This window comes from Dictyostelium purpureum (genome assembly GCF_000190715.1).
Source record: "Dictyostelium purpureum unplaced genomic scaffold DICPUscaffold_101, whole genome shotgun sequence".
Taxonomy (NCBI): domain Eukaryota; phylum Evosea; class Eumycetozoa; order Dictyosteliales; family Dictyosteliaceae; genus Dictyostelium; species Dictyostelium purpureum.
Window position 1 is genome coordinate 32,144 of NW_003519438.1, and position 26,663 is coordinate 58,806.

Consider the following 26,663-nt stretch of genomic DNA (forward strand, 5'->3'; position numbering starts at 1 on the left):
TATAATTTAATATGTTTATATATATATTTTATTTTTAAATTTTATTAAGATAATTTAAATAATTTTAAAATATCTCTTTTAGTTTCATCACTTTGCAAATCTCTTAGCGAATTAAATAAACAAATTGGACAAGATTGGGAAATTGATTTTTTGTTAAATTCTTGGAGCATAAAGTCTAAAGTTTCAGTTGGTGGATTTCCTGAAGAGAATGATAGTTTTTTAACTTCATTTTGAAATTCTGGTAATGTTTTAGCATAGAAATTCTTTTTACTGAAAAAGTGGTTACAGGTGAAAGCAATATCTTTTTCGCCACTGGTAATATTTGGGGCAATAGTGAGACTTGAGTAAATATCTTGATTCAATGTTGGAATTTCAATTTTGCTTCTTTGTAAAATATTCTTTTCTAAATTATCTTTAATATTTTGCCATAAAATTTTTTCAGAGACTTTTTGTGTTTCTAATTATAAAAAGATGATTTATTAGTAAATGGATATAGAGCGATAAATTAAATGTTTAATTAAATCAGTTACTTACTTTTATCGATATCGGATTGATTTTTTAAATTTTGTAAATAGTTTTTAATTGTTAAAATGTAAAATAATGGTGAAAACTCTAAAACTAAAGGTAAATCTAATTTGTTATTCAATTGGATTGTGAATGCTAGAGTATCAGAGAAATAGTCCAAATTGGTAAGAAGGAATGTTTCTAAATCGTTTAATGGCAAATTTCTCTTTTTCCAATAATTAAAGATTTGTGATAATAGTTTATATTTTAATAAATGGTTTTCTTCTTTTACAGTTTCAGATCCAGATTGGGAAGAGGAGTCATTATTTACTAAATCAATAGAAGATAATGATGATGATTTTTGAATGTTCGTTTGTGATGATGTTTGTTGTTTGCTATTTAAATTTGGTGAGGAGTGAGTAGAAATCATTGGTGGGCTATTACCAGATGATGGAGTAGTATAATTTGAATTATCACTATTATTGTTATTACTATTATTATTATTATTATTATTGTTACCATTAATTTGTTGCAATTGAATTTGTTTTTGTTGATGATAAATTTCATAATCTTTAATAAAATAATGTGCCAATAAAGAAAATAGGGTATAAAGTTCTTTTTCTTTATCTAAATCTTTCTTTTCTAATGCTAATAGTTTATACTCTAATGTTGAAACTTGATCTTTTAATATATCATAAATAACTGCTACAATGTCATAGTTTTCAAATTGTTTAGCCTTGTTTAAGATATGGAATGGACGATAGCTATCAGGGTTTGAACGTAACATTTCTTCGAGTCCCTCTTGGCTATATCTTTGCTTTTTGTTATCTGCTTGAAGTCCACCGAAATTTGGTTTGGTTGAATCGTTGAGTGATATTCTGGTTGGTACCCATACATCATCATTTTTTCCATTACCTATTTGACCAAATCTGCCACAACCCCATACATAAATGGCATTGTTTGAGGTGATCATTGCACTAAAATCTGAACCACAACTAATATCGATTAAATTGAGTGAATTAACACCTTTAATAGCAGTTGGGATTGGTTTGTCGAAAAATGGAGACTTTAAATCCCCTCCAAGGCCCAACTTACCATGTTCTGCAGATCCCCAAGCATAAATTGGTGAAGATGATTTTCCGTTCATATTTTCCTCGTCTTCATCATCTTGATTACTGTTGTTCAAGTCATCTGGGAATGTTATTGTCATTGTATGATTTTGACCACAAACTACTTTACTGACATTCTTTTGAATGAAAAAGTCAACAACTTTTGGTACCGATTCGTCCTTATCTGAACTGTGACCTAGTTTCATATGTTCACCTGATCCCCATGAGTATACGTTCTTTAGATCGGTTGTGGCGACTGTATGGAAATGACCACAGGAAATCTTGGTTACACCACGAAGTGTTTCTATTAAACGTGGCTTCGAAATGTTTTCAAATACCTTGTGACCTAATTGACCTTGTTTACCTAAACCCCAGGAATAAACTTCACCATTTTCACTACAAATAACTGAATGACCAAAGCCACATGCAATTTGAGTTATTTTACCACCATCATGATGTTGAAGACCACCCATAATAGCATTGATTTCGATACGTGTTGGTATATTTTTACTATGGAATGAGCCAGTACCCAATTGACCAAAATCACCATAACCAAATGAAAATAATTCACCAGATTTCTTTAATACGATATTGTGAGCAAAACCTGCAGCAATGGCTTGAATTTTTTGACCTGTTAGTTCTTCAATTACTTTGGGTCTACTTTGATTTACTGCTTTTGTACCATGACCAAGTTGGCCAAATTTATCGGAACCCCATGAATAGACAAAATAGTTAGAGTCAACAGCAATGGTATGTTCGCCACCACACTCTACCATGAAAATAGGCGATTTTCCACGGAAAAAGTCAACTCTTTTTGGTAATGACAATGTTTTGTTAACTTCCAAGCCATGACCTAATTGCCCTGATTGGTTACTTCCCCATGTATATAATTCACCATCATCAGTAATAACTGCAATATGGTCCCAACCACATGATACTTTGATTGCTTTCTTTTCATTCTTCAATGGTGCCATTGGGAAACGCTTCAATTCTGGGTCTATTCTAATTTTATGGTTGATTTTAGTTTCATCATCGCTGATGTCCTCTGTATTGGTTGTTGTATTTGTAGTTGTAGAAATTTCAGATTCATTATCTGAGTCTTGATTTGATTTTTCATTTAATTCGATAGAGTTTCTATGGTGGTGTCTATGATGGTGATGATGGTGGTGGTGGTGGTGATGATGGTGTTGATGTTTTTGACGACGTAAATGAATTAGGCTTAATAAAACTATTAAATATAATTCAAAATATTCTTCATCTTTGATTGGTAAACCTTCGCTTTTTCTACCTGGTATTATGCTATTGTTTTCAAATAATTCTGGATCATCATGTGATAATATACCATTATTGCTAGAGTTATTGTTATTGTTTATATTGTTATTATTATTACTATTATTGTTATTATTTAAATTATTTTGTTGTTGATATTGTTGGTATTGTTGTTGATATTGTTGTTGATACTGTAATTGTTGTTGTTGTTGAATTTGATGAAGATGTGAAACAGCTGGGTTTGTTTTATTTAGTTTTGGATTTAAGGCACCAGTTGGAGTAAAAATGGATGGATCGAATGCTAGTGCCATATCCTGTAAATCTTTTTCCTCTAATAATGGTAATATATGGTATAGTCTACGGAGGTAACGTGGAATAGTTTGTGGATCTTCAATAATTAGTTTTAATTGAAGGTTTGGTGGTAAACAATCGAAAACCATACCATTTGAATGACTTTTAATCTCTGAGCTATAGGCTGATTGGAGGAAAGAAATATTTTGAGCATCCAAATGTAATATATCAGATTCAATAAGCATTGAAAGAGCAGTGGTCATTATCTTTCTACTATGGGCAACAGCAAAGAAATACTCTAAAAGACCATTCGATGATAATAATTTTAGTGCATTGATAACTGCATAGTCTTGATTAGAGGTTAAGAAATTTGAAAATTCAGCATCTAATGATTTGAAATCTTCTTTTGATGTTAAAAGTTTTTGTAGATAACATTGGAATAAAATATCAGATATTTTTTTACGGTCCATTGGATTGAACGAATCTGGTTGATGGAGTATAGCTTTCAAATGTGTCATGATAATATCCATACGACCTATTTCTAAAAATTTAAAAACCAGTTTATTTGTACGCACACCAGATAAATAGTAGAGATCCAATGCACGACCATACTGACCTTGATCAAATGAATAGTCTGCAGCTGCTTCATAACAACTTAACAAATCCATTCTAAATGTTTTACCTAATGCTTCACCATCGCTTTTCTCTAAATTACATGAAACCAATTCGAAAAATATTTCTTCTGGTGATTTTTTTTGTCTTAATTCATAAATTGCATAGTTGGTCCATAATGAAACTGTTGGTAGTTTAGTGTATTTGATGTCATCGTAACCATTGCTGCTATTGTTGTTATTTGGGTGGTGATTTAATGATTTTGAGATACCTAAAATTATTTCGCCAGGTGCTAATTGGAAAGTTTGCATAACCGATTGGTTATTAACATATTTTGAGTTACTTGCAGTACCGGCAACAAGATTTGAAATAATTAATACATTTGAACGTTGTTCTGGTTGCTCTGAGCTTGTTGTAACTTGCTCGCTGACAATTGTAATATGCTTGGTAAAGAAAAAGTTGGATGTTCCCGATGGTAATTGATAAACAAAAAGTGGATATTTATTCAAATAAAGAGGCTCATAGATTTCTAATTTTGATGTTGACCTTAAGAATGAAACCACAACATTTTCATTCGAATTTGATGTATTGACTGAGGGTAACATACCACTTCCACTGCCTCCACTAATTGACAATGGGTTTGAAAAGTTGAATAGTGTTGGATATTGTGATGTTGATGTGGTGGGTGAGGATTGATTTTCATCAGAGTCATTTGATTGTTGGGTAACATTGGTTTTTTGTACCATTAAAATACGATCTGATGGGTTTCTATCACTATGGAATAGAGGTTTAATTGAAAAGTCTGATGATTTTAATAAGCCACCAATATCATTGCTACTTGAGCTGTTTGTAAGACTTTTATTGTTGCTAGAACTACTTGGAATAATGGTTTCGAAACGGTGGTTATCAATCTTTTGCTCTATCAATAGTTGAAAGTAGCCATTATGTTTTGAGGTAATCAAGAGGAATGTTTCGCTATCACTCTGTACCATTTCAATCTTTTCAATTTGGTGTTCGAATCTGTGTTTATAAATTGAACTATCCACTAAATTTACAAAATATATATTATTTGAGGTGGTTGTAATGATTGCATAGTCTACACTATTTGAAGTTTTCCACCATAAACAATTTGAACCTGCAGCTGTTTTCTTTGTTAATTGTGGGATTTTAAATTTTGAAAAACCATTTGCATGTAGACCAATTTTATGGCCATGAATACCACCGCTGTCTTTTGAAGTTGAGGTTGAGGAGTTATTTGATGATGATGTTTTTGATGCTATAACTTTTGATGTAGATCTCCAAAATGATAAATCTGGCTTGCCTGATGCTTTATTTGGTGTGCTATTTGTGTTGTTGCTACTACTGTTGCTATTTGAATCCAAATTACTATCATCCATATATCCTACTTTTTTACACATATCATAATAGATTGGTATAACTTTACATGATGTATCGTTTAATAAACATAAGAGCCATATTGCACTTGGATCAAAACACATTGAAACTATCTTTTTATTTGGATCTTTATCCCATTTTAAACATTTATAAAATGGTACTTTGGTTTGACCAACATATCTAAAAATTAAATAATCTAATAAAAGTGTAAGAAATTAATTTTAAAACAAAAAAAATAAAAAATAAAAAGATAACTACCATTTGAGCAATACATTGCGGTAAAAAAATGGTCATCAGATCCACCTTGAGCCAATAATAAAATTGAAGTTGGTTGATCCTGTTGTAGTTGCTGTTGTAAATGTTGTTGATATGATTGTGAATGTACACCATATTTATTGTAATGATGTTCATCTTTTGATGAATTGAAGTGATCCGATAATGATTTTGGGTTTGAGTTTGATCTTTTTAATTGGTTATCGTGTGAAGATTGTTTATTAATAAATTGATTACTAGTATCGCTTTTGCCTAAATGATTATTATTATTACCACTATTATTATTACTACCTGGTGTACTATTAATTGAAAAAACCTTATTCATTGAGTATAATTCATAGTTTTTTGTAAATGAACCAATTTGGGGTGTATGTGATGATGAGTTTATATTTGCTTGTTTCACATCATAGAATTTAACCCCACTAATAGTTGGTGATGTTGATGATGAATATGACAATGAGTCACCTAAATTTCCTAGACTATTATTTAGACTATTATTGTTACTATTTCCAATACTATTAGTACTACTAGCACTATTATTTAACCATTTCTTTTGATTATTAGACATTTTAATATATGTTTATTTATTAAAATGTTTTAAATAAATCAAAGAAATATTATATTTAAATGTTTATATAAACATATAAAATATATATATATATATATATAAAAACCTGTAAAGAAATAATTTAAAAGAGATAATAGATTTACAAAATGATAAATGACAATAAAAAATAAATAAAGATTTTTTTTAAAAAATAAAAAAAAAAAAATAAAAAAATATTTTTAAAAAAATTTTAAATTATTTTTTTATTTTTAATTTTTTTTATTTTATAAAAAAGAATTTTAATTTGAAAAGTTTTTATTTGTTTTTATTATCCACATTCATAGCACACATTATCTAAAAATGAAATCTAAACAATAAATAAATAAAATTAGAAATAAGTTTTATTTTAATTTTTAAATTTTTATTATTTTTGAAATTTCTTTTAATTAAATAGTTTTAAGAGATCAGGTGAGCAATGATCGTAAAACCAACAAGAAACACAGGTATATGCTTTTTGCAATTGAATACAGTTATAACCCCTTGGACATGAGTCTTGGTCACATCTATAGTGTGGTTTATTTGGAACTGAGGTGGTTGTAAGTATACCAATTGAAGAGGGTTCTTCGCTTGATATACAGTTGCCAGAGTAATAACAAACTCCATCAACCATCTGCTTGCATGGATCGTTATCGCATGGAGTTAATGAACCGTCACCTAAACATACACCAGCACTATCAACAAATGGACAAAAGATCTTTAAACTTGAAAATGAAATTATAAATTCATAGTCTGGAGATGGAATTTTTCTTTGGGTTGTAAATACATCAACTTGGAACACATCCCCCACTTTAGCATCTGGTTTATATTTTAATAAATTGTAGCTAACCCCATCAGCCTCACCAGAGTAAAACATTTGATAAGCTAGGTTACCATCAATATAGATCATGACATCATTATAGAGGGAAACATCTACAATAGGTTCACTACCATCCAATACCTGCACATTTAGTTTCATATGCATTGTGTAGTAATAGTTATGAGTGGTATTTGCAACAGCTTTGCCAGACGATGGGTATTGGATTTTATTGTCAAAACCTTGATTATCTATTGGGTGATTGATGATGTATTGGCAGTCAAATTTAGGGTCTTTACTTTTACCATATTTCATTGTTTTAATAATTGGAAATGTTTTTCCTTGGACTGGTCTGAACCATTCAGAAAATGACTCTTTGCTTTGGATAATAGTATTCCCATTTTTATCTTTAACTGAATTTGGGTATTTGTTAGTATTCCATTGGGGCAATCCGTCTGAACCTAATTTACCAGTAACAATATCTTGAATTCTATAATCTGGTATATTTTCATTGAAATCCTATAAAACATAATTAAAACACTTAGTAGCACATATAATTGTTCCCAAAAATAATTAAAAATACTTACAATTTCCCTACTAGGTGTTGTGTCATATATAACAAATGAAATATCATCTTTTTTTTACAAAATTAGTATTATTTTTTTTTTTTTAATTATTTTTATAAAAATAATACTTACCATTGCTTTTTACTGATATAAAAGATATTGATATTAAAAATATTAGATATAGGTAATATATCCTCATTGTGACTGAATATTAATAATAATAATAATAATAAAAAAAAAAAAAAAAAAAAAAAATTTTATATATTTATTTATTAAAAACAAAAATTATTACAATTTAATATACAAAAATATTGTTGTTAACAATAATATCATAGAATTGAAATATATAATTTGTATCCACAATAAATTATATATGGATTGAATATATAATATTAATTATTGAAAATTTTAATGTAAAAACATCAAAAAAAAAAAAAAAATTATGGGCACATGTGTGTGGGGTATAAAAAATTTGTATACTAACCCTTTTTTTTTCATATATAAACGAATATTCATATCTACTTGGACAATGAAAATTTATAAAAAAGTTATATTTTTTTGATTATTAACAGGAATGTGCCTAATAATCATCATGCATAGCTTGGTTTATTATTATTTTTAAATTGACAATAAACTATAAATACAAATTAAAAATAAATAAAAAAGTTTGAAAAATACTTTATAAGAAAAAAACAAAGAGAATTATTATTTAAATAAGAGAATTTATTTGATTTAGTTTTCAGAGTCCATGTGTGGGTATCTCCAAGTGGTAACTGGAAGCCAGTTTTCTTTGATGGTACGAGCTGAGACCCATCTTAAAAGATTGAGGTATGAACCAGCTTTATCATTTGTACCTGAGGCTCTAGCACCACCGAATGGTTGTTGACCAACAACGGCACCAGTACATTTATCATTGATATAGAAATTACCAGCAGCATTTCTTAATTTGTGGCTAGCAGTATTAATAGCATATTTACAAGTAGAGAAGATTGAACCAGTTAAGGCATATGGTGAGGTAGTGTCACATAATTCCAACTATAAATTTAAAAAAAATAAAAAAGATTAGTAATTTGTAAATTATAATTTTTTTTTAAAAAAAAAAAAAAAGAAATAATTTAAATCAGACTAAAATCAATTTAAAAAATTGATTCCGAAAGAGATTGTAATCAAAGTTTTTAATACGGCTCTTCTTGGGTATCATCATTAAAAAATTATTTCTTTTTTTTTTTTTTGAATATTAAAATACTTACAGCTTCTTCAAATTTGGCATCTTCGTAAACGTAAATGCTTAAAACTGGACCGAAAATTTCTTCCTCCATTGATTTGTAGTGTGGATCTTTGCAGTGAATGATTGTTGGTTCAACAAACCAACCAACACTGTTATCACATTTACCACCAACGATAATTTCAGCATCTGGTGAAGTTTTAGCATGTTCGATGTAAGATGAAATATTGTTGAAAGAGTTTTTATCAATAACAGCAGACATGAAGGTTGAGAAATCATCAGATTGACCCATTTTCATTTGTTTGACACCTGAAACGAGTTTTTCTTTAATTTCTGGCCATAATGATTGTGGAACGTAAGCACGTGAACAGGCTGAGCATTTTTGACCTTGGTATTCAAATGAAGCACGAAGAGTACTGTTTACAAAAAGTTCAACATCACCAGAGTTGTGGAGGAAGTGGAAATCTTTACCACCAGTTTCACCGACGATACGTGGATAACCTCTGTAAAGACCTTTGACAAGATTGTCGGCAGTTCTCTTATAAATACCATTGAATACACCAGTTGAGCCAGTAAAGTGGAGACCGGCAAAGTTTTTATTGTCAAGTAAAAAGTCACCAATAACACGACCACTACCTGGTAAAAATTGGATAACACCATCTGGAAGACCAGCTTCACGGAAAGCTTTGAAGACAATGTAGTTGGAAAGGACGGCAGTTGAGGCTGGTTTCCAAAGAACAACATTACCCATAAGAGCTGGGGAGGATGGTAAGTTAGCACCAATAGCAGTGAAGTTGAATGGTGAGATGGCAACAACGTAACCTTCTAATGGACGGTATTCAACACGATTCCAAACACCTGGTGAGTTGGCTGGTGGTTGTTGGCTGTAAATTTCTTCGGCATATTTTGGATTGAAACGAAGGAAATCAATTGATTCAGCAGTTGAATCAATTTCAGCTTGCCAAACAGTTTTACCTTGACCAAGCATAGTAGCGGCCATAACTTCATAACGGTATTTAGTATTTAAAAGCTCAGCAGTTTTAAGGAAAACTGATGCTCTAGCTTCAAATGGTAAAGTTTCCCATTTAAGTTTGGCTTCTAATGAATTGTCAATGGCTTCTTGAAGAACTTGGGTGTTGGCTTGGTGGAAAGTAGCTAAAACTTTGTTGTGGTCTGAACAGATTAATTGTTTTTGAATATCACCAGTACGAATTTCTTTACCACCAACAATACATGGAATATCAATGGTTGAATTTCTTAATTTTTCGCAAGCTTCTTTTAATAATTTTCTTTGGACTGAACCAACTTCATAGTTGTACTATAATTAAAACATTATTATTTAAAATATTAGTTTTTGTTTTTAAAAAAATGATTATTTTTTTTTTTAAAAAAACGAATGAAAAAAAAAAAAATAAAAAAAAAAAAAATAAAAACGAAAAAATGGTTTTTTTTTTTTTATTTTTTTTTTAAAAATTTTTTAACACAAGATTTACATAAAAAAAATTATGCATAAAAATTATATTGTAAAAAAAAAAGCTGGGAAACTAAAAATATTAAATGTTTTAATTTTTTTTTTTTTTTTTTGGCAAATATTTAATTTATTTAATATTTAATTAAAACCACTTAGTTTTAAATTTATTGAAATGAAACAAAAAAAATAGTGAAAAGATATAGAGATATAAAAAAATGATTTGATATTTAAAATAAATATAAAATAATTGATTTGGCATTACTTACTAATTGTTGGTTAATAGGTGTTGGTATTGAGGCTCTTGAAAATTGAGACATTAGTTTAAAACTGTTTCTTAACATTAATGCTAAATGTTTTCTTTGTTGGGAGGATTTGGGGTTTCGGTACTACTTTATTAAAACAATAATAATAAATATGATTTTATATTACTGTCTGAATGATGTGGTATTTTTGAAGATAAAAAAAAAAAAAAATTAAAAAAATTAAAAAAAAGAAATTTGAAAAAAAATTAAAAAAAAAAAAGAAAAAAATAATTAAAAAAAAAAAGAAAAAAATATATTTTTTTTTATAAATTAAAAAAAATAAATTAAAAATAATTGATATATTAACCAAATAAATCAAAATCAAAATCAAAATTATAAATAAAAGGGTAATATTTATCTTTTTAAAATAAAAAAATGAAAAAGAAAGAATAAAAATAAAAATTATTATAAAAAATAATTTGTCTCTTTGTGTGTTGTTTTATTTCTTTTTTTAATTTTTAATTTTTTTTTTTTTTTTAATTTTAAATTTTTTAAAATTTTTTTTAAAATTTTTTGTAGTTGAAAAAATAAATAACATATATATTGCAGAAAATGAATAAAGATATAATAACAAATGAAAATGATAATGAAATGATGGAGGAAGAAGGGTTATCATTTGAGCAATTTGACAGAAATGTAGAAAAACCAAATAATAGTAAAGAATTAGATTCAGTTATTTTAAAACAAACCTTAAATACAATTAACTCGGATGCAGGTATCAAGCCAATCCCAATTAAAAACGAAGAGTTATCAGAAAAAGACAAAGAATCATTAAAAGAAAGGTTATTTAAAAATGATGATATTTCAGATGACGAAGATGAATATATTAAAAATAAAAAAAAAGAAATTGAAAATATAAAACCTCATTACTCATCAGAGGACGAGATGATCAAATTTAGCATACAGGATTTAAAGACATTTATAGAGAAATTAGAACAATCAAATTTAGAATTGGCACTGGAGTTTCAAAATGATCCAGATCCAGTATACTATGAATCAATTAATGAAAATATTCAAGTCATCGAAAAAAAGAAAAGGGTTTTAAAAGATTTAGAAGATATTTTAGTTAAAAAAGAAGGTTTATTTTTATAACAATAAATAAATAAAATAAATAAAAAAAAAAATAAATACACAAATAAAAAAATAAAACCAAGGAATAAAAGTTTATTGTTGTAAAAATAAATAAATAAATATGGTAAATAAAAATAGTATCTGTAAATAGTTTAAATTACTTAATGTATGACTATATAGTTTTTTTTTATTTTTTTATTTTTTTTTTAATATTATCATTCACAAATTTTTTTTTTTTTTTTATTTTTTAAATTTCATTCTAAAAATCTTGTGGAATTGTGTGGAATAGTTTAAAAATTTTTTTTTTTTAAATTTTTTTTTATCTCAAAATCTTCTTTTTTAAAAGATAATATGAAGAATATATATAACAAATTATTTGTTATTTAAATATTTTAATAAATAATAAAAATAAGCAATTGTAATAATTAACAACATTGTATTAAATTATTAAATAATTAAAATATTTCCTTTCAAATATTACTTAGTTGTAATATAATTATAATAAATATTATAATAATAAATATAGTTTTATAATGTCTAAGCAAGAGTCAGTTGGACATAGATTTTTATTTGGGGGTTCTAGTTGCATGGTAATTAAACAATTAATTAGTTATTTATTTATTAAAAAAAATATATTAATTAACTTTTTTTTTTTTATTATTTTATTATACAATAATAAAGGTAGCAGCATGTGTCACTAATCCAATCGATGTACTTAAAACCAGACTTCAAATTCATGGCGAGTTAAATAAAATGAACACAGGTGGTTCAGGTAGTTTTATTGGTAGCACAATCAATGTAATTAGATCAGAGGGTATAGCGGGATTATATAAGGGTTTAACACCATCGCTTCTCAGAGAGGGTAATTATATTGATATAAATTCATACAGATTAAAATGATTATTTCTCATACCAATTTTTCTTTTAGGTTCATATTCAACAATAAGAATGGGAGGTTATGATATAATAAAGGGATATTTTATAGATCAAAATGGTAAAACTAATTTATTGTCAAAGATTTTGAGTGGTGGAATTAGTGGAGCTATAGGTGCATCAATTGCAAATCCTTCAGATTTAATAAAAGTACGTATGCAAGCATCATCAAAAGGTATTAAATATAAATCAATTGGGGAAGCTTTTAGACAAATCATTACAAAGGAGGGTTGGGGAGGATTGTATAAAGGGGTTTGGCCAACAACACAAAGAGCAGCATTGTTAACAGCAAGCCAAATTCCATCTTATGATCACGTTAAACATTTGCTTTTGGACCATGGGATAATTAAAGAGGAAGGTCTTAGGGCACATGTAATATCATCGATTTTTGCAGGTTTAGTAGCTTCGATTACAACATCACCAGTGGATTTGGTAAAAACAAGAATTATGAACCAACCAGTGGATGCTAATGGTAAGGGCTTGCTTTACTCATCATCTTTTGATTGCTTCAAAAAAACTTATAGAGCCGAGGGTTTTTTTGGTTTATATAAAGGGTTTTTGCCAAATTGGTTTAGAATTGGACCACATACTATTGTTGTAAGTATTTTATTCTTTCAGTTGTATTTTCTAAATAAAATATTAATTTATTTTCATTTATTTTTATAGACATTTATTGCATACGAATATTTAAGAAAGATTGGTGGAATTTCACCAGTTTAATTTATTAATAAACTAAAAAAAATCACATATTTTTTTTTTTTTTCAATCCAAATTTTATTTTTTAATTTTTCAATCATTTTTTAAACCAACAATAGATGTTTTTAATTGTTAGCAATACAGATTTAACAGATGAGAATGCAGGAATTCCTATATAAATATTAGTTTATTTTAAAAATTATACAATAAAACAAATAAATAAACAAACGAATTAATAATAATGATATAAATAAATAAATAATTAATAAAATTATACAGTCTTTATTTAATTTTTTTAATATGAAATCAAAATTTCCAAAGATTCTAAAACTTTAGATAATTTTAATTTTCTATAATTATTTTTAAATTCAGTGGTTATTATTTGAGTTATTTGATTGTTTATATTTCCACTATTATTATTTAAACCAATTAGATTTATAAAGGCATATTCAATTTTTCCTTTTGGGTAAAGTAAGGGTATTTGAAGATCTAAAATTAATTTTTTCATTGTTTGGGCATTTGAAATTTGTACTCTTAATTCTAAAAATTGAGTTTGTTGAATTGAATCACTACTATAGTCTACAACAAAGTTATTTGATTTAAAGGAGTATTTGGTTTTTGAGCTAAATGGTTGTGGGCTTTTATTAATGTTGTAAAGACTTTCCAATTGTTCAATTTCTTTTATTAAAGTATTTAATCTTGATGATCTGATTGAAATTTCTTGTGTAAATTCATTTATATCTTTAATTGTTTTTAAATTTTTAATTAATTTGTTTAAATTTATTTTATTATTTAATAAATTAACTTCAAACTGTGGGAAATAAAAAAAAATAATTATTAATCATCATTATATTGTAGTATTGTATAATAATAGCATTTATACTTACTTTTGAAAGATTTGAGAATAAAACCAAGTTTGAGGATTGAATTTCGTTATTTGATAAATTAAAATGAATTGAGAATTTTTTATTAAATTCTAAAAGTATTAGGTTATTGGTCATTTGGATGGGTATCCAGTTAAAAAATAAAGATAATTGGTTTGTATAGTCTTTAATTGCTTCTAATTGGTTTTTCTGTTCATTTAAATAGTTTTCTTTTTGCAATGGGTTTAATAGAGATAGTTGTTTACTGTTTAGTGAGGTGTTGTTATTTACATTGTTATTAAGCTGTTGTTGGTATTGTTCCTGTTTATTTTCTATTAGTCTCTTTTCAACTTCATTTAAATATTCCACATTTTCATAAATTGTTTTTATACTTCTTTCCATCCACTTTTTGCTTTCATTTAGAATGGTTTCGCTTCTTAATAGTTCGTCAATTGAGGATTTGATTTCTTGATGAGTTTTGATCTCTAATTGGTTTCTCCATTGATTGTATTCCAGCTGTGCCTTTTGTTTCGAAAATGATTTAATATTCTTTAAAAGTTTTTGTTTAACATAAAGTTCTTCGCTATTTAGTTGTATGTTTTGAAAGATTGGTGGATTTTTATTATTGATTTTCTCTTCTTCAATTTGGTTACTCTCTTTAATTTCAGCAATCATACGTTTTAAATCTTCATAGCCACGCTTCAAAACGATTAAATGACGTTGGTAATTGTAGACTGCGCTTATTCTCTTTTTTAATTCACTTGATTTTTCTTTGTTTGAATCATTATCTTCTTCGACAGATACGAATTGCATACCTATCATTGAGTCACGTCTTGATGCTTTATCATCTAAAAATTGACAATGTGCCAAAGAAAGAAACTCGTGAAGTGTAATCTTTTTAATTGGATTGCTAGAGGATGCCATTTGATACATTAGTTGATTGGCATTGTTATGGGCCCCTATTGCCCTTGATTTTTCAAGATCACCCAATTCTAAAGATGAAATTGGTTGGTGGTTATTAAATTGGCTTTCTTTAAATGATGAGTTATAGTCTGTACCAACTCTATTATAAATATCTTCTGAAATTTCACTTGTTTGATGATTGACATAATACTGAATATTATTTGTATTGTTGTTATTAAAATTATTGGTTATATTATTATGATTATTAAAATTGTTTGTTGTATTATTTTGGTTTACAGTTGTATTATTTATATTTAAATTATTTGTTGTATTATTGTTTTGATGCTGTTGTTGTTGACTCTTTTGTTGTTGGTTGGTTTTATTGTTTTCATTATCTTTTTGACTAAATTGTAATAAACTATCATTTGTCATGATTGATTTTTGTCTTTGTTCAAAATTAATTTTACCATAGTCATAACCAATATCACTTTCAATTAAAGATGGTGAGTGTGTATATTGTTTCTTTATAGTTGTTGATGGTTCTTGGATTTTAGTGATCATTGAGACACCAAAATTATTGGTAACTTGTGATTGGTTAAGTTGTTTTGTTAATTGTTGAGTGGTTTGGGATTGGTTATATTTTGATGTAATATTAATTTCCTCAGTTTTTTGTTGATAAATATCTGTTTGAATTTGGTTATTATTGTTACCATGAAGTATAATTGGTTGTGGATGAGATTGTTGCAATTGTGAGTTTTGTAAATTTTGTTGTTCTTGCTGAATAAAATTTGATAATAAATTTTTTTGCTCAAGTGTAATATTGGAGGCAGTTGATTCTAATAGTGAGTTGTCTTGACTTTCATTTGAGCTTGGATAATGGGATTCACTTGATTTAGCACTATTTACAATACTCATATCGTAGGTGGATTGATTAAGTTGTTGTTGTTGTTGTTGAGAAATAAATGGTGATTTACTAGATTGTGAAAATTTAGATGAGAGAATTGCTCCACCAAATGAATGTGTTAAAGACATGTCTGCTACATCTTGTTGTTGTTGATGTTGATTTTTATTTATTGTTGGTGGAGCTGGTGTGTTTGAATAGGGTCTACTTTGGCCAGCTGCAATCGAAAATCTACCAAGATTCATTGTCGTATTGTTATTATAGAGACTTTTTAAATTATGAGTAACATCGGCTTGAGCATTCCAAATTCTTTTTGTAAAATTCATAGTACTTGTATGATTACCGCCACCTGGTGTCATGGTGGATCTATTATCAAATCTAAATGTACCAGTATTATTCTGTTGATCTCTTGAGAATGATGACATTGGAACCATTGATTTTCTTGATAAAAATTTAAGATTACGAGTGGCAGTTGTATTTTCATAAAGATCTCTAAGATTATTGGTTACATTTGGATCGGCAAAATTATTCCAAATACCTTTACCGGTAGTATTTGAATGCTGTTGGCTATTTGGATCGTTATTTAATATAATTTTCCCAATGTTTTGAGTAATTGTCATATCTTTCATATCATTTAAAGTGTGATTGTACATTTCTAAAATTTTACCAAATGAACGAGTAATAGACATATCTTTTTGGTCATCTTCTTGTTGATAGATATTAATGCTACCCATATTTAAGTTTGGTGGTGTTGCTGAAGTTTGGGATAAAAGTTGTTGTTGTGATTGTAGTTGTTGTTCTTGTTCATTACCCATTGCTATAATTCTGTCCAATGCCAATGTCAGTGTCATATCCCTTTGTTCGACACTATAGGAGTCATTTTCATCTATATCGATTAGTTTCTTTAATCTACCACCCATACCCTCTGTAAAGTTATTAATATGAAATATATGTGATTTATCCATTGTATTACTAAATTGATTAGTTTGCTCTTCTTCACTATCTTCTTCACTTTCACTTCCACTTTCACTACTACTATCATCTTCGCCCATTGTGTTATTATTTACAAGATGTTCTTCTTCTTCCTCTTCTTTTTGCTCTTTTTCTTCTTGTTGAATGTCATAATCCTCATCATCTTTTAACAAACTATTTAATTTCGGTGTTGAAAAGCCTTTAATAATTTCATTAAGATTACCATTTGTGAGATCTTCATCTTCATCAGTTTTCTTTCTTAAATCGTGTAATGATGGAAGCGGAGAGTTTGGAAAAATATCAGATATTCTTGGTTTAGTTGGAGTTCTTTTCCTGGAATTACTAAGAGTACTATCATTGAGATCTTTGTTGGACTCTGGTATTATTGAAATTCTGCTTTTATATCCTGATGACTTAAAGTTATAGTCGGCCTCTTGGTCATAGTCACAAGATTCGTCTAAAAGATCCCCTAGAGTTGGTTTGACAATACCTAGTGCTGCTCCAATTGAAAAACGTGTTTTTTTATGAGTAGGTGATCTAATATCGCTTGAGTAAACATTTGAATATCTCGAAATATCCATATCATTAATTGATTTATTATCTTGGCCATCATCACTGCTTTCTTCATTGTCACTGATATTTTTATTTCTATTTATTATTGGTTGTTGTTCTGGGGATGTTTGATTGGTCACAATTGGTTGTTGTGTTGAGGTTGAAAACAATATATCAGCCTCTTCCAAAATCGACTTTAGTGATGGTGTTAAAAGGATTTGTGATTGGTTCATCAAACTTTCTCGATAGTGTTTAGCCATTTCGATATCATTTTCTGTTAATTCTAATGAGTCCATTTGGCCATCATCGTCTTCTTCCTGACCACTTTGATTAATATTACTATCGTCTTCGATATATTCACCTGATGAATCATGGCTTCCACCCCGAAGTGGCTGAATTTCATCTTTGAGATATGGAACAAAAATTTTGCCGTAGGTCTGTGTAAAATCCATTGTTTGTTGATCGAAATTTTGCTTTTGTTCTCTATCTTCTTCATCATCTCTGTCAAAAAAGAATCTTTCATCACTACCACTACTTGTACTGACATTAACATTGCTTAAACTACTAAGACTACTTAAGTTACTTAGACCACCAATACTTTCATTTGTTTTATCTTTATCAAAATTATTTACATTACTATTATTTTGTTTTTCTTTTTCTTTTTGCTCTTGCTTTTGTTGTTTCTTTTGTTGTTTTTTTTGTTGTTTATTTTCGCTATTATTTTCATCAATTTTACTATTATTTATATTATTGTTATTATTATTATTATTATTATTATTATTATTATTATTATTATTATTATTATTATTATTATTATTATTATCGTTACTATTATCTATTTCTTCTTGTTGTGGGAGCTGTAATGGTGGTTTGACACTTAATCTTCTACTTGGTTTTGGATTTGTTTTTTCGAATAATCTAACTTCGACTGTACTTGCAAAACTAACTCTGCCCATTGACATTCTAACATTTTTTCTTTTTCTAATAAATAAAATGTTTTATATAAGTTAATATCTATCCATAAAATAATAATTGAGTGATACTTTTATGTATATATACCTTTCAGTACTAGGTTCCATTATTGAATCTATATTAATTGTATTGTTTGTATTTACATTATCACTATTTTCATTTATATTATTATTATTATCTTTCATTACTTTTGATATATAATCTAAATTTTCGGTTTGGTTATAATTTTTATTTCTTAATGATGTGGCTGCAATGGAATACCTTTGTTGATTAAAAGGTATTTTATTATTATCATTTTTATTATTACTGTTATTATTATTATTAATGTTTGTTGATTGTTTTGATACACTAGAAAATAAATTATTACTCATTCTTTTATTTTTATTATTGTTTATATGTACATATATAATTATTTATTTCCAGACAGTGTTATTATATTTATTAAAGCGAAAAAAAAATAAAAATAAAAATTTGGAATTAAAAAAAAAAAATTTTAAAAAAAGGGGGAAATTTTTTTGGCGCAAAGTTATAAAAAAAATTAAAGAAAAATATTTCTACATTCATATTCAAATGAGGAAAAACAAAAAATAGATTACCTAATAAAGAATGTGACAAAAAAAAAAAATAAAAAAAAAATTTTATATTTTTTTAAATTTAGAGAAATAAAAAAATTTTATTTAGATTATCTTTTATTCATCATCTTCTTCCTCTTCTTCTTTTTCTTCTTCTTCCTCTTTCTTATTGAGCAGTTGTAGACGAGATATTTTATCATCAACAATTTTTACGGTAAAATTCTTCCCAATAATTTCGATATCAGATTCATCTTCTGGGATCAAAATAAACAAAATATAATGATAGATACTTGGAATTTGATCTAACTTGGCATCTTTGAAATAATCAATGGCCATCTTTGTAAATTGTTTCATTGTTATCTCTACTATTTTTTTACATTTTCTTTTTACAAAGTTCTGTACAGCCCTTTTCTGTGTTTGGGAAATTTTCAAGGTCATTACAAAAATCTTTGAAATATCTCAATTTAAATTTTCCTTTACAGTCTCTTATATGATATTTACTATGTATACACATTTTAATATGGTTGTATTATTTAAAAAAAAAAAAAAAAAATATAAAAAATTAAACTGAAAAAAATAATAAAAACAAATAAAAATAATTTTAAAAAAAGAGGTAATTTTTTTAAGTGAATACGCTAACGATAATTGGTGAAAACTGAGAATAACAATAATTTTTAATCACTAAAAAAACTATATAAATAAACATATTTTTTATTTTTTTTATTTTATCAACAATTTTAATAAAAATGGATCATTGGCATTGCAATTTATTTAAAGCATTTTTTATTTTTAATTTATTTTTTATTTTTTTAATTTATTTTTCTCAAATTTTTTTAATTATTATTTACTATTAAAAATTTTATTTTTTTAAAGAAATTGAAATCAAAAATTTTTTTTTTCAATTTTTTTTAATTTTATTTAATAAAAACACAACATATAAAAATTTTCAATCACACCATATAAAAATTTTCAATAACTTTTATTTTATAAAAATGGCTGAAAACTTATGGGATTATAATTTTAATGGTGGTTCTCATGAATTTGTAGGCATGGATCTTTCCGCTTGTGATGGTTTTTTTGTCTCCTGTTTTTTTAGAAAAGGAAACACACATGCTAATGATGTTTATGATCAAATTATTGTAACAAACGATAATGGCCCACTCCAAAACGATCATGTAATATCACTTGCAGTCGCAGCTCTGGCTTTTTCCATGTTTGTTCATGATAATCAAAATATTCCAATAGGAGAGTAAGTTTGTTTTCAATATAAAAAAATTCGCAATACTAATTTTTTTATTTCAAAATAGAGTGTGTAAAATTGGTAAAATAATTAAAAAGAAATTGAATAATCAAAAAAATCTATACCGAGTACCAAAAAGTATTAATTCTGATAAAGAAAACCAAGAATTATCAGAAGATTCAATAGATTATTTAAAATATCCTAAAACTCGAGAAAAGATTCAAGCCACTATTAATTCTTTGAATAATGCACTCTCAGATAACGACTATGGTGCAATATTTTTTGAAAAATTTTTAGCAGGAGTTAATCATTTTTATGTAAATAAAGTATATACCAAACCAAAGAAACACTATTTTAAAGCCCAATAGTATCAAAATAAAAATAAAATTACTCCTTATAGGAGTATGTTTAAACAATAAAAATTGTTTATAATAATTTATTTACATTTTTATTTTTTTTATATAATTTTTTTATTTAAATATTGTGTTTTATCTAATTTCTTTTATTATATTTCTTGGTATACACTTTAAAATATCATATTGTTCAAAATTTGAAAAAATAATTCTTTGTAAAGTTTCTGGTAAACAACCATTAGGTAAAGTAGCAGTAAGGATCTACTTCACATGGAATATTATTGTTTACCCGTAATCTTTTAATTTCACTATCAATGGTTATATTTTTAATTGTCCATGGTTAATTACCACCATTTTCGTAAAAATCAAACTTTTCACTTAAATAGAGATCGATTACAGATTCTGGAATATCTTCAATTTTTTTAATGGCAGGTCAAATCTTTTTTGAAAGATTATTCATTTTTTATAATTTTTTATTTTGGATATTTTAATTGAAAATTTCAATATTTTGTTAAACCATCTCTATTTTTAATTATTTCAATAGTTTTTTTTGGGGATTGTTTGATATAAATCAATCATAGTTTCTTGTTAAATACCATACATATTTTCCTCAATTAAATCGTTAAAATCCACTTGAGAATTCTCTATAAGCTAATGAATTGAAAGTTTTTATAAAACTTGCAATTAGTTTTCAATAATTTTGGGGTCTATAGAGTATTTTTGGATCAATATGACATCAAATTCTTTGTTTTTGTTAAATTTTAAATAATTTACAAAATTATTAATTGGACAGCTATCTTGTAAAACATTAATATCTAAACATTAACACAATATTCGCTAAGGTTAAGACCATACCTATCATTCAGTACGATAAAATATGTCATCTATTTGTATTAACATAAATAAATGGTACTGGACCTACACCTCTCATTGAAGCAAAATTACATGCATTCACTGAAACTCAACTCATATATTTCTTAAAACATTTGATGTATAATAACCATCACTTTAAATCATCTTATTTGTTTAAAATATATGATGGGTGATATACTACCAAAAAAAAATAAAAATAAATAATTATATTAATTATATTACATTTCATGATTTGAATACTAATATTGATAAAAAAACATGACAAATTTTTGTGATGATCATTTATTTATTAATTTTTTTCTTTGATAATCAGTATCTCAATGAATAATTATTATTTTGAAGAAAATTTATGTCTTTGAGACACATATCCAGAATATGATAGAGATACTAAATGCCAAAATTTTCAAAATTAATTAAATTAATCGATATTTATTAAAATTATGATCTTTAAAAAAATTTAAATAAAAAAGAGTTTATTTTACATATTAATTAATTAATACTACTTTAAAAACAAATTAATTAACTACTAATTTTAAAGTTTATAGTTATTATTTAACCAATCTAATAAATCAAAACTATATGAATTAAACCAATTAGTATTATATTTGATATTTTCTGAATCTGATTGAATTGAACTTTCTGCCATGGGTACAGGGTTATCATTAAAGAAAGATTTGATTTGATTTAATTGGGTTTCATTTATTTTATTACAGAATAAAGTGGTGGTCAATTTTGGGTACATCATATTATCTTTAAAGAGTGAGTCTATATGAGAGAAATTTTCAACAAAGAAATTGAATGTGTGTATCTTGAATTCTGGTTTGTAAGTGTTCCAAAGAAAATAAATATTGTTGGTTTCCACCGCTGAAGAATTTAATGAAAACAATAGCATATTATTAAACAATTCCAAAGTTGGTGCGCTGTATGATAATATTTCGAGATATATTTTCTTTTCCGCAATGTCTGTAGTTGATAAATATAGGGCAATGATTTCATCTTGCTGAGTTTTGTTACCAGTATTTAAGATACTTGTAAACACTACTTTGGAAATATCAGGATTTAATGTTTTGTGATCTTGTTTGAAGTGTTCATATCTTTGTTTTGCTTCATTGATAATTGGTTCATAACCCAATAAAACTAATTTGGTATTTACTGTAGTACGCAAAATGGTAATTGCTGCATCTTCGTTTTCTTTTGGATCAAATCCCAATGAATCTGATAAACCAGCTAAAAGATCTGTGAATGCATTGTTAAATCTTTGTTTATAATCTTGATTAAAGATAATATTTTGAATCTCCTCTACTGATCTGATAAGGTAGGTCCATACATCACCGTTGCTTTCATTTGATTTGTATGCACCAAATACCAAATCCATAAAGAGTGAAGTTTGTGTCGATAAGGCTTTGGCTGAATTGAACACATCTGATAGTACACCTAGTCTATCCACGGCAGGTAATTCTAGTGATTTAATCTTTGGTACCAATGGTAGTAACAAATGTTCGCTGTACTCTATACGATAAAATTGGGATTGGCCATAGTTTGGTTTTATCCAATCGCCTGCACTAAAATTGAATGGGTGTGGAACTGTAATCACATCAGACTCTTTGTTTAAAAGAAAATCAAACTCCCCATACTCTGTTTGGAATTTAATGAAGCAATTCCAGATTACACTTGATTTGTTGGTAGAGGTTGCACTATCAAAAGTAAATCTTTTTTGACTGATTTGGAATGTATTTGTATTTCCATTTGGGACAATTGAAATAATTGGATAACCTGGATAGACAATATAATTATTTACAAATTCACTTACATTTAAACCATTTGAAAACAACGAGAATGAATGCCATAGATTTTGAGTTACAGTGTTTTGATAAGAGTATTTCTTTAAATAGTAACGTAATGCATTTCTAAAGTTATCTGGACCCAAAAGATTTTGAATCATTTTTACAATACTAGCACCTTTATCATAACTAATATCATCAAATATCTCTGCGATTTGTGAAGTTGTACGAACTGTTAATTGTACTGGATGGGTACTCGACAAAGAGTCTAGATACAAAGCCTTATTATAAATATTTTGTGAAAACTCTAACCATACATTCCATTCAGGATACAAGGAAGCACTAGCAAAGTAACCAAAGAATTCTGCAAAACCTTCGTTCAACCAGATCATTGACCACCACTCCATTGTTACCAAATTACCAAACCATTGGTGCGAAATCTCGTGAGCAATCATATCTACAAGCTCTTTGTTGTTTACCAAGGTTGCTTTGTCTGATGTCAATAAGTAAATATCTTCAAAAGTCAACAACCCCATATTTTCCATGGCATAGAATGTGAAATCTGGAATGGCAACCAACTTTAGATCTTTTAATGGGTAGGAAATATTAAAGTAATCTACAAAAAAGTCCAAGGTTTTAATTGCGATTTGTAATGCCAATTCGCTGCTTTCCTTGACACCTTTACCCTTGTAAACACGTACCCTTGTCTTGTCTATACTGCTGTAGCCTTCGTTATATTCAATATCGCCTATTACAAACGCCACTAAATAAGTACTCATTTTTGGTGTTGGTTTAAATCTAAAATGTGACAAAAAATGTAAAAAACCTATTAGTTTTATGATACATATAAATGACGCCTATAAATTTGTAATACCTACTCTATTGCTCTAGATTTATCCCTTTTATTTTCTGTAACTTTTTTTTCTGCAGTATTTGAAATTGCTTGTAAATCTTTATCTATGGTCAACTTTAAATTGAATATAGCTTTATAAGAAGGCTCGTCAAAAGATGGGAAAACTCGTCTTACATCAGAAGCCTCCATTTGGGTAGAGTAAATTAAATGCTCAATGCCATCAACTAAATACTTGGATCTATAGAAACCTCTACCTTTGTCATTTATCTTACCTCTGAACCTAATTTTTAATGTTGCATTTCTAGACACTGGCAACTCTTTCTTAAATTTGAAAACTGCAACCTCTTCATCCACACTATATTTAATTTCCTTTGCTTTATTATTTAATATTTCAGCCGATTCGATTTCGATTTCACTACTATGGATCACAATGGTATCTGTCTTCTTTACAATATCTAATAAGATATCTTCTTCACCTTTATATTTGAAACTTTTGATATTCTTTGTATTTAAATGGACATTATATACCCTTGGGACAACATTACCTGGTAATACTAATCTATCTACTTTATCAATTAAATATAATTCTGAAAATATAAAATTAAAAAAAAATAATAATTTTTATTATTCTTTGTGCTATCGATAAAACTAATTTATTTAAATTTGTATCAAGCATTAAAAAGGATAATTTTTTACCATTTATTGGAACTTTGGAAGGTTTTTTTGCAGAAGCCAATACAATAAAAATATAAAAAAATATAAAAAAAATGTTAGTTTGCCACTTCATTCTATTTATTTATTTTTTTGATCATATTTTTTTTTTAAATATATTTATATGGAAAAAAAAATAAAAAGTAAAAAAAAAAAATGAATTCATTAATTATTTTTTTTTTTTTTAATTTTTTTTTTATACACCACTATTTTTTATTATCTGATTAATATTTAATATATAAAAATTATATTTAATATATAATTTTTATATATTAAAATATTTTATATATTAAAAATAATAATTTATTTATATTTTAAATAGATAACTGCTACCCAATTATAATTAATATTTTTTCTTTAAATTTATAAAAAGTTAATCCACGTAAGAATTTCACCTTACAACCATCTCATCCCTGAGATAGACGATCATCAATGTATAATAGAAATGATAGAATCAAAACTATTACACGGCTTCCCGCTTATGTAAAGTGAATGTGCATCTTCATCCGTGGGGTTTTTGAGAAAAATTATTGATGAATAATTTTAATAGACGATACTAATAGAAATGATCCAAAGAGTAAGGTCTGATTTGTTAAGAGTAATATTTTTGTTTATAAAATTATTGGGCAAAAATTAATAATTTATGGGTTTTTTTCGTTATTTTAAAAATAAAGTTTTTTTTTTTTTTTTTGAAATTTTTTATTGTTTTTCGTAAATTAAAAATTTTTTGTTGTTTTTCATAAATTAAAAATTTTTGATATTAATTTGCTCTGTAATTTATAAGAAAATTTGAAAACAATTTATACCATAAGATTCTCTTTAACATTGAGATGGCACATTCAAAATATAGGATTTAAAAAAAAAAGATATAATCAAAAAAAGTTTTCCCAAATTTGGTATAATAAAAAAAAAACCAACAAATTTTTTATAAAAATTATTATTATAAAAGAGATATGAGAAAAAAAAAACAAATTTAACCGCTTTTACATAAAAAAAAAATTATAATTTTTAAATCATTACACATAAAAATAATTTTTTTATTTTAATTTACATTACACATAAAAATAAAATGGAGAATAAATATCATCCATATTCAAAAGGATTAAAATATAATATCAATAATAATAATAATAATGATATATTACCATTGCCACCAATAGTGTCATATAATGAAATCTTATTTTTTAAAATAATACGGAATAGACTCATCTTCAAATATATTTTATCATTTATTTGGGAAAAATCTGCGTTGAATATGGATTTGCTCCCTATGGCAGATGAAAAAAGATACTCAATTATTTTAAACAAGTTAAAATCAAATACACCTATGATAGTTAATGAAGAAAGTATAGATGAACTATGTGAAAACTACATTTACAATCCATATTTTGAAGAAATATTTGATTTATTATGGAAACAATATGGGGATAAATTAAAAAGATTTAATATTTTAGAATCAATAGTGGGACAACAAAACCGACACTATTCATTAAATTTATTTAAATTTGTATATAAATATTTTAATAATAACAATCAAACACATAAATTATTCACTTTATTAGATTTATGTTTAGAGTGTGAAAAACCAAATTATAAAATTTTAAAACATATTATTCACACTTTAAAAAACGATCTCATTAGTAGAATTAGAGATTATAAAGTTCCCATTTTTACATTATTCAATGTAAATGGTTTTCTAAGTGATACAAAAAAGAAAATCGATCTATTTAAAGAATGTTTAAATATTGATATAAAAAAAGAAATAAAGGAATTATTTGAAATAGAAGGTTTCAGTTTATCCTCAGGCAAGCAAAGGGATAATAGAAAGAATGAAATTAAAACAGTCATTAACGACAGTTATCTAATAGATGAAGATGCATTAGAATTTAGTTAAAAAAGGTTTTTACTATCCAATTTTTAAACCAGGAAATTTTATTTTTTTTAATCACTTCAATTTTTTATTATTATATTTATTAAGACAAGACATTGACAAAACTTTC

The 26,663-nt window shown here is 26.5% G+C and overlaps 9 protein-coding genes across 9 annotated transcripts; 3 read left to right on the forward strand and 6 right to left on the reverse strand.

The window, feature by feature from the left end:
* Positions 1-44: 44 nt before the first annotated feature.
* Positions 45-6,021, reverse strand: DICPUDRAFT_151599 (uncharacterized protein; the record flags this gene model as incomplete). Its single annotated transcript, XM_003287447.1, has 3 exons — positions 45-457; positions 535-5,360; positions 5,453-6,021. The coding sequence occupies 3 exons, from the start codon at positions 6,019-6,021 to the stop codon at positions 45-47; spliced, it is 5,808 nt and encodes a 1,935-aa protein (XP_003287495.1).
* Positions 6,022-6,403: 382 nt separating this feature from the next.
* DICPUDRAFT_91919 (uncharacterized protein) lies at positions 6,404-7,624 on the reverse strand. Its single transcript, XM_003287448.1, has 3 exons — positions 7,552-7,624; positions 7,441-7,487; positions 6,404-7,372 (listed from the first exon to the last, which is right to left on the reverse strand). The coding sequence occupies exons 1-3, from the start codon at positions 7,616-7,618 to the stop codon at positions 6,443-6,445; spliced, it is 1,044 nt and encodes a 347-aa protein (XP_003287496.1). The 5' UTR covers positions 7,619-7,624; the 3' UTR covers positions 6,404-6,442.
* Positions 7,625-8,095: 471 nt separating this feature from the next.
* DICPUDRAFT_47368 (uncharacterized protein) lies at positions 8,096-10,557 on the reverse strand. The gene is made up of 3 exons (XM_003287449.1): positions 10,382-10,557; positions 8,670-9,962; positions 8,096-8,454 (listed from the first exon to the last, which is right to left on the reverse strand). Exons 1-3 carry the CDS (start codon positions 10,454-10,456, stop codon positions 8,152-8,154), a joined length of 1,671 nt encoding a protein of 556 aa, XP_003287497.1. The 5' UTR covers positions 10,457-10,557; the 3' UTR covers positions 8,096-8,151.
* A 454-nt stretch (positions 10,558-11,011) lies between these two features.
* Positions 11,012-13,141, forward strand: DICPUDRAFT_32523 (uncharacterized protein; the record flags this gene model as incomplete). Its single annotated transcript, XM_003287432.1, has 5 exons — positions 11,012-11,495; positions 12,035-12,078; positions 12,170-12,350; positions 12,417-13,018; positions 13,088-13,141. The coding sequence occupies 5 exons, from the start codon at positions 11,012-11,014 to the stop codon at positions 13,139-13,141; spliced, it is 1,365 nt and encodes a 454-aa protein (XP_003287480.1).
* A 271-nt stretch (positions 13,142-13,412) lies between these two features.
* DICPUDRAFT_151604 (uncharacterized protein) lies at positions 13,413-18,651 on the reverse strand (the record flags this gene model as incomplete). Its single annotated transcript, XM_003287450.1, has 3 exons — positions 13,413-13,928; positions 14,005-18,289; positions 18,368-18,651. 3 exons carry the CDS (start codon positions 18,649-18,651, stop codon positions 13,413-13,415), a joined length of 5,085 nt encoding a protein of 1,694 aa, XP_003287498.1.
* A 318-nt stretch (positions 18,652-18,969) lies between these two features.
* DICPUDRAFT_151605 (uncharacterized protein) lies at positions 18,970-19,206 on the reverse strand (the record flags this gene model as incomplete). Its single annotated transcript, XM_003287451.1, has 1 exon — positions 18,970-19,206. The coding sequence occupies one exon, from the start codon at positions 19,204-19,206 to the stop codon at positions 18,970-18,972; it is 237 nt and encodes a 78-aa protein (XP_003287499.1).
* Positions 19,207-19,844: 638 nt separating this feature from the next.
* DICPUDRAFT_151606 (uncharacterized protein) lies at positions 19,845-20,460 on the forward strand (the record flags this gene model as incomplete). The annotated part of the gene is made up of 2 exons (XM_003287433.1): positions 19,845-20,101; positions 20,160-20,460. 2 exons carry the CDS (start codon positions 19,845-19,847, stop codon positions 20,458-20,460), a joined length of 558 nt encoding a protein of 185 aa, XP_003287481.1.
* A 1,317-nt stretch (positions 20,461-21,777) lies between these two features.
* DICPUDRAFT_47371 (uncharacterized protein) lies at positions 21,778-24,808 on the reverse strand. Its single transcript, XM_003287452.1, has 3 exons — positions 24,649-24,808; positions 23,978-24,539; positions 21,778-23,897 (listed from the first exon to the last, which is right to left on the reverse strand). Exons 1-3 carry the CDS (start codon positions 24,737-24,739, stop codon positions 21,851-21,853), a joined length of 2,700 nt encoding a protein of 899 aa, XP_003287500.1. The 5' UTR covers positions 24,740-24,808; the 3' UTR covers positions 21,778-21,850.
* A 924-nt stretch (positions 24,809-25,732) lies between these two features.
* On the forward strand, positions 25,733-26,557 carry DICPUDRAFT_78345 (uncharacterized protein; the record flags this gene model as incomplete). The annotated part of the gene is made up of 1 exon (XM_003287434.1): positions 25,733-26,557. The coding sequence occupies one exon, from the start codon at positions 25,733-25,735 to the stop codon at positions 26,555-26,557; it is 825 nt and encodes a 274-aa protein (XP_003287482.1).
* Positions 26,558-26,663: the final 106 nt, after the last annotated feature.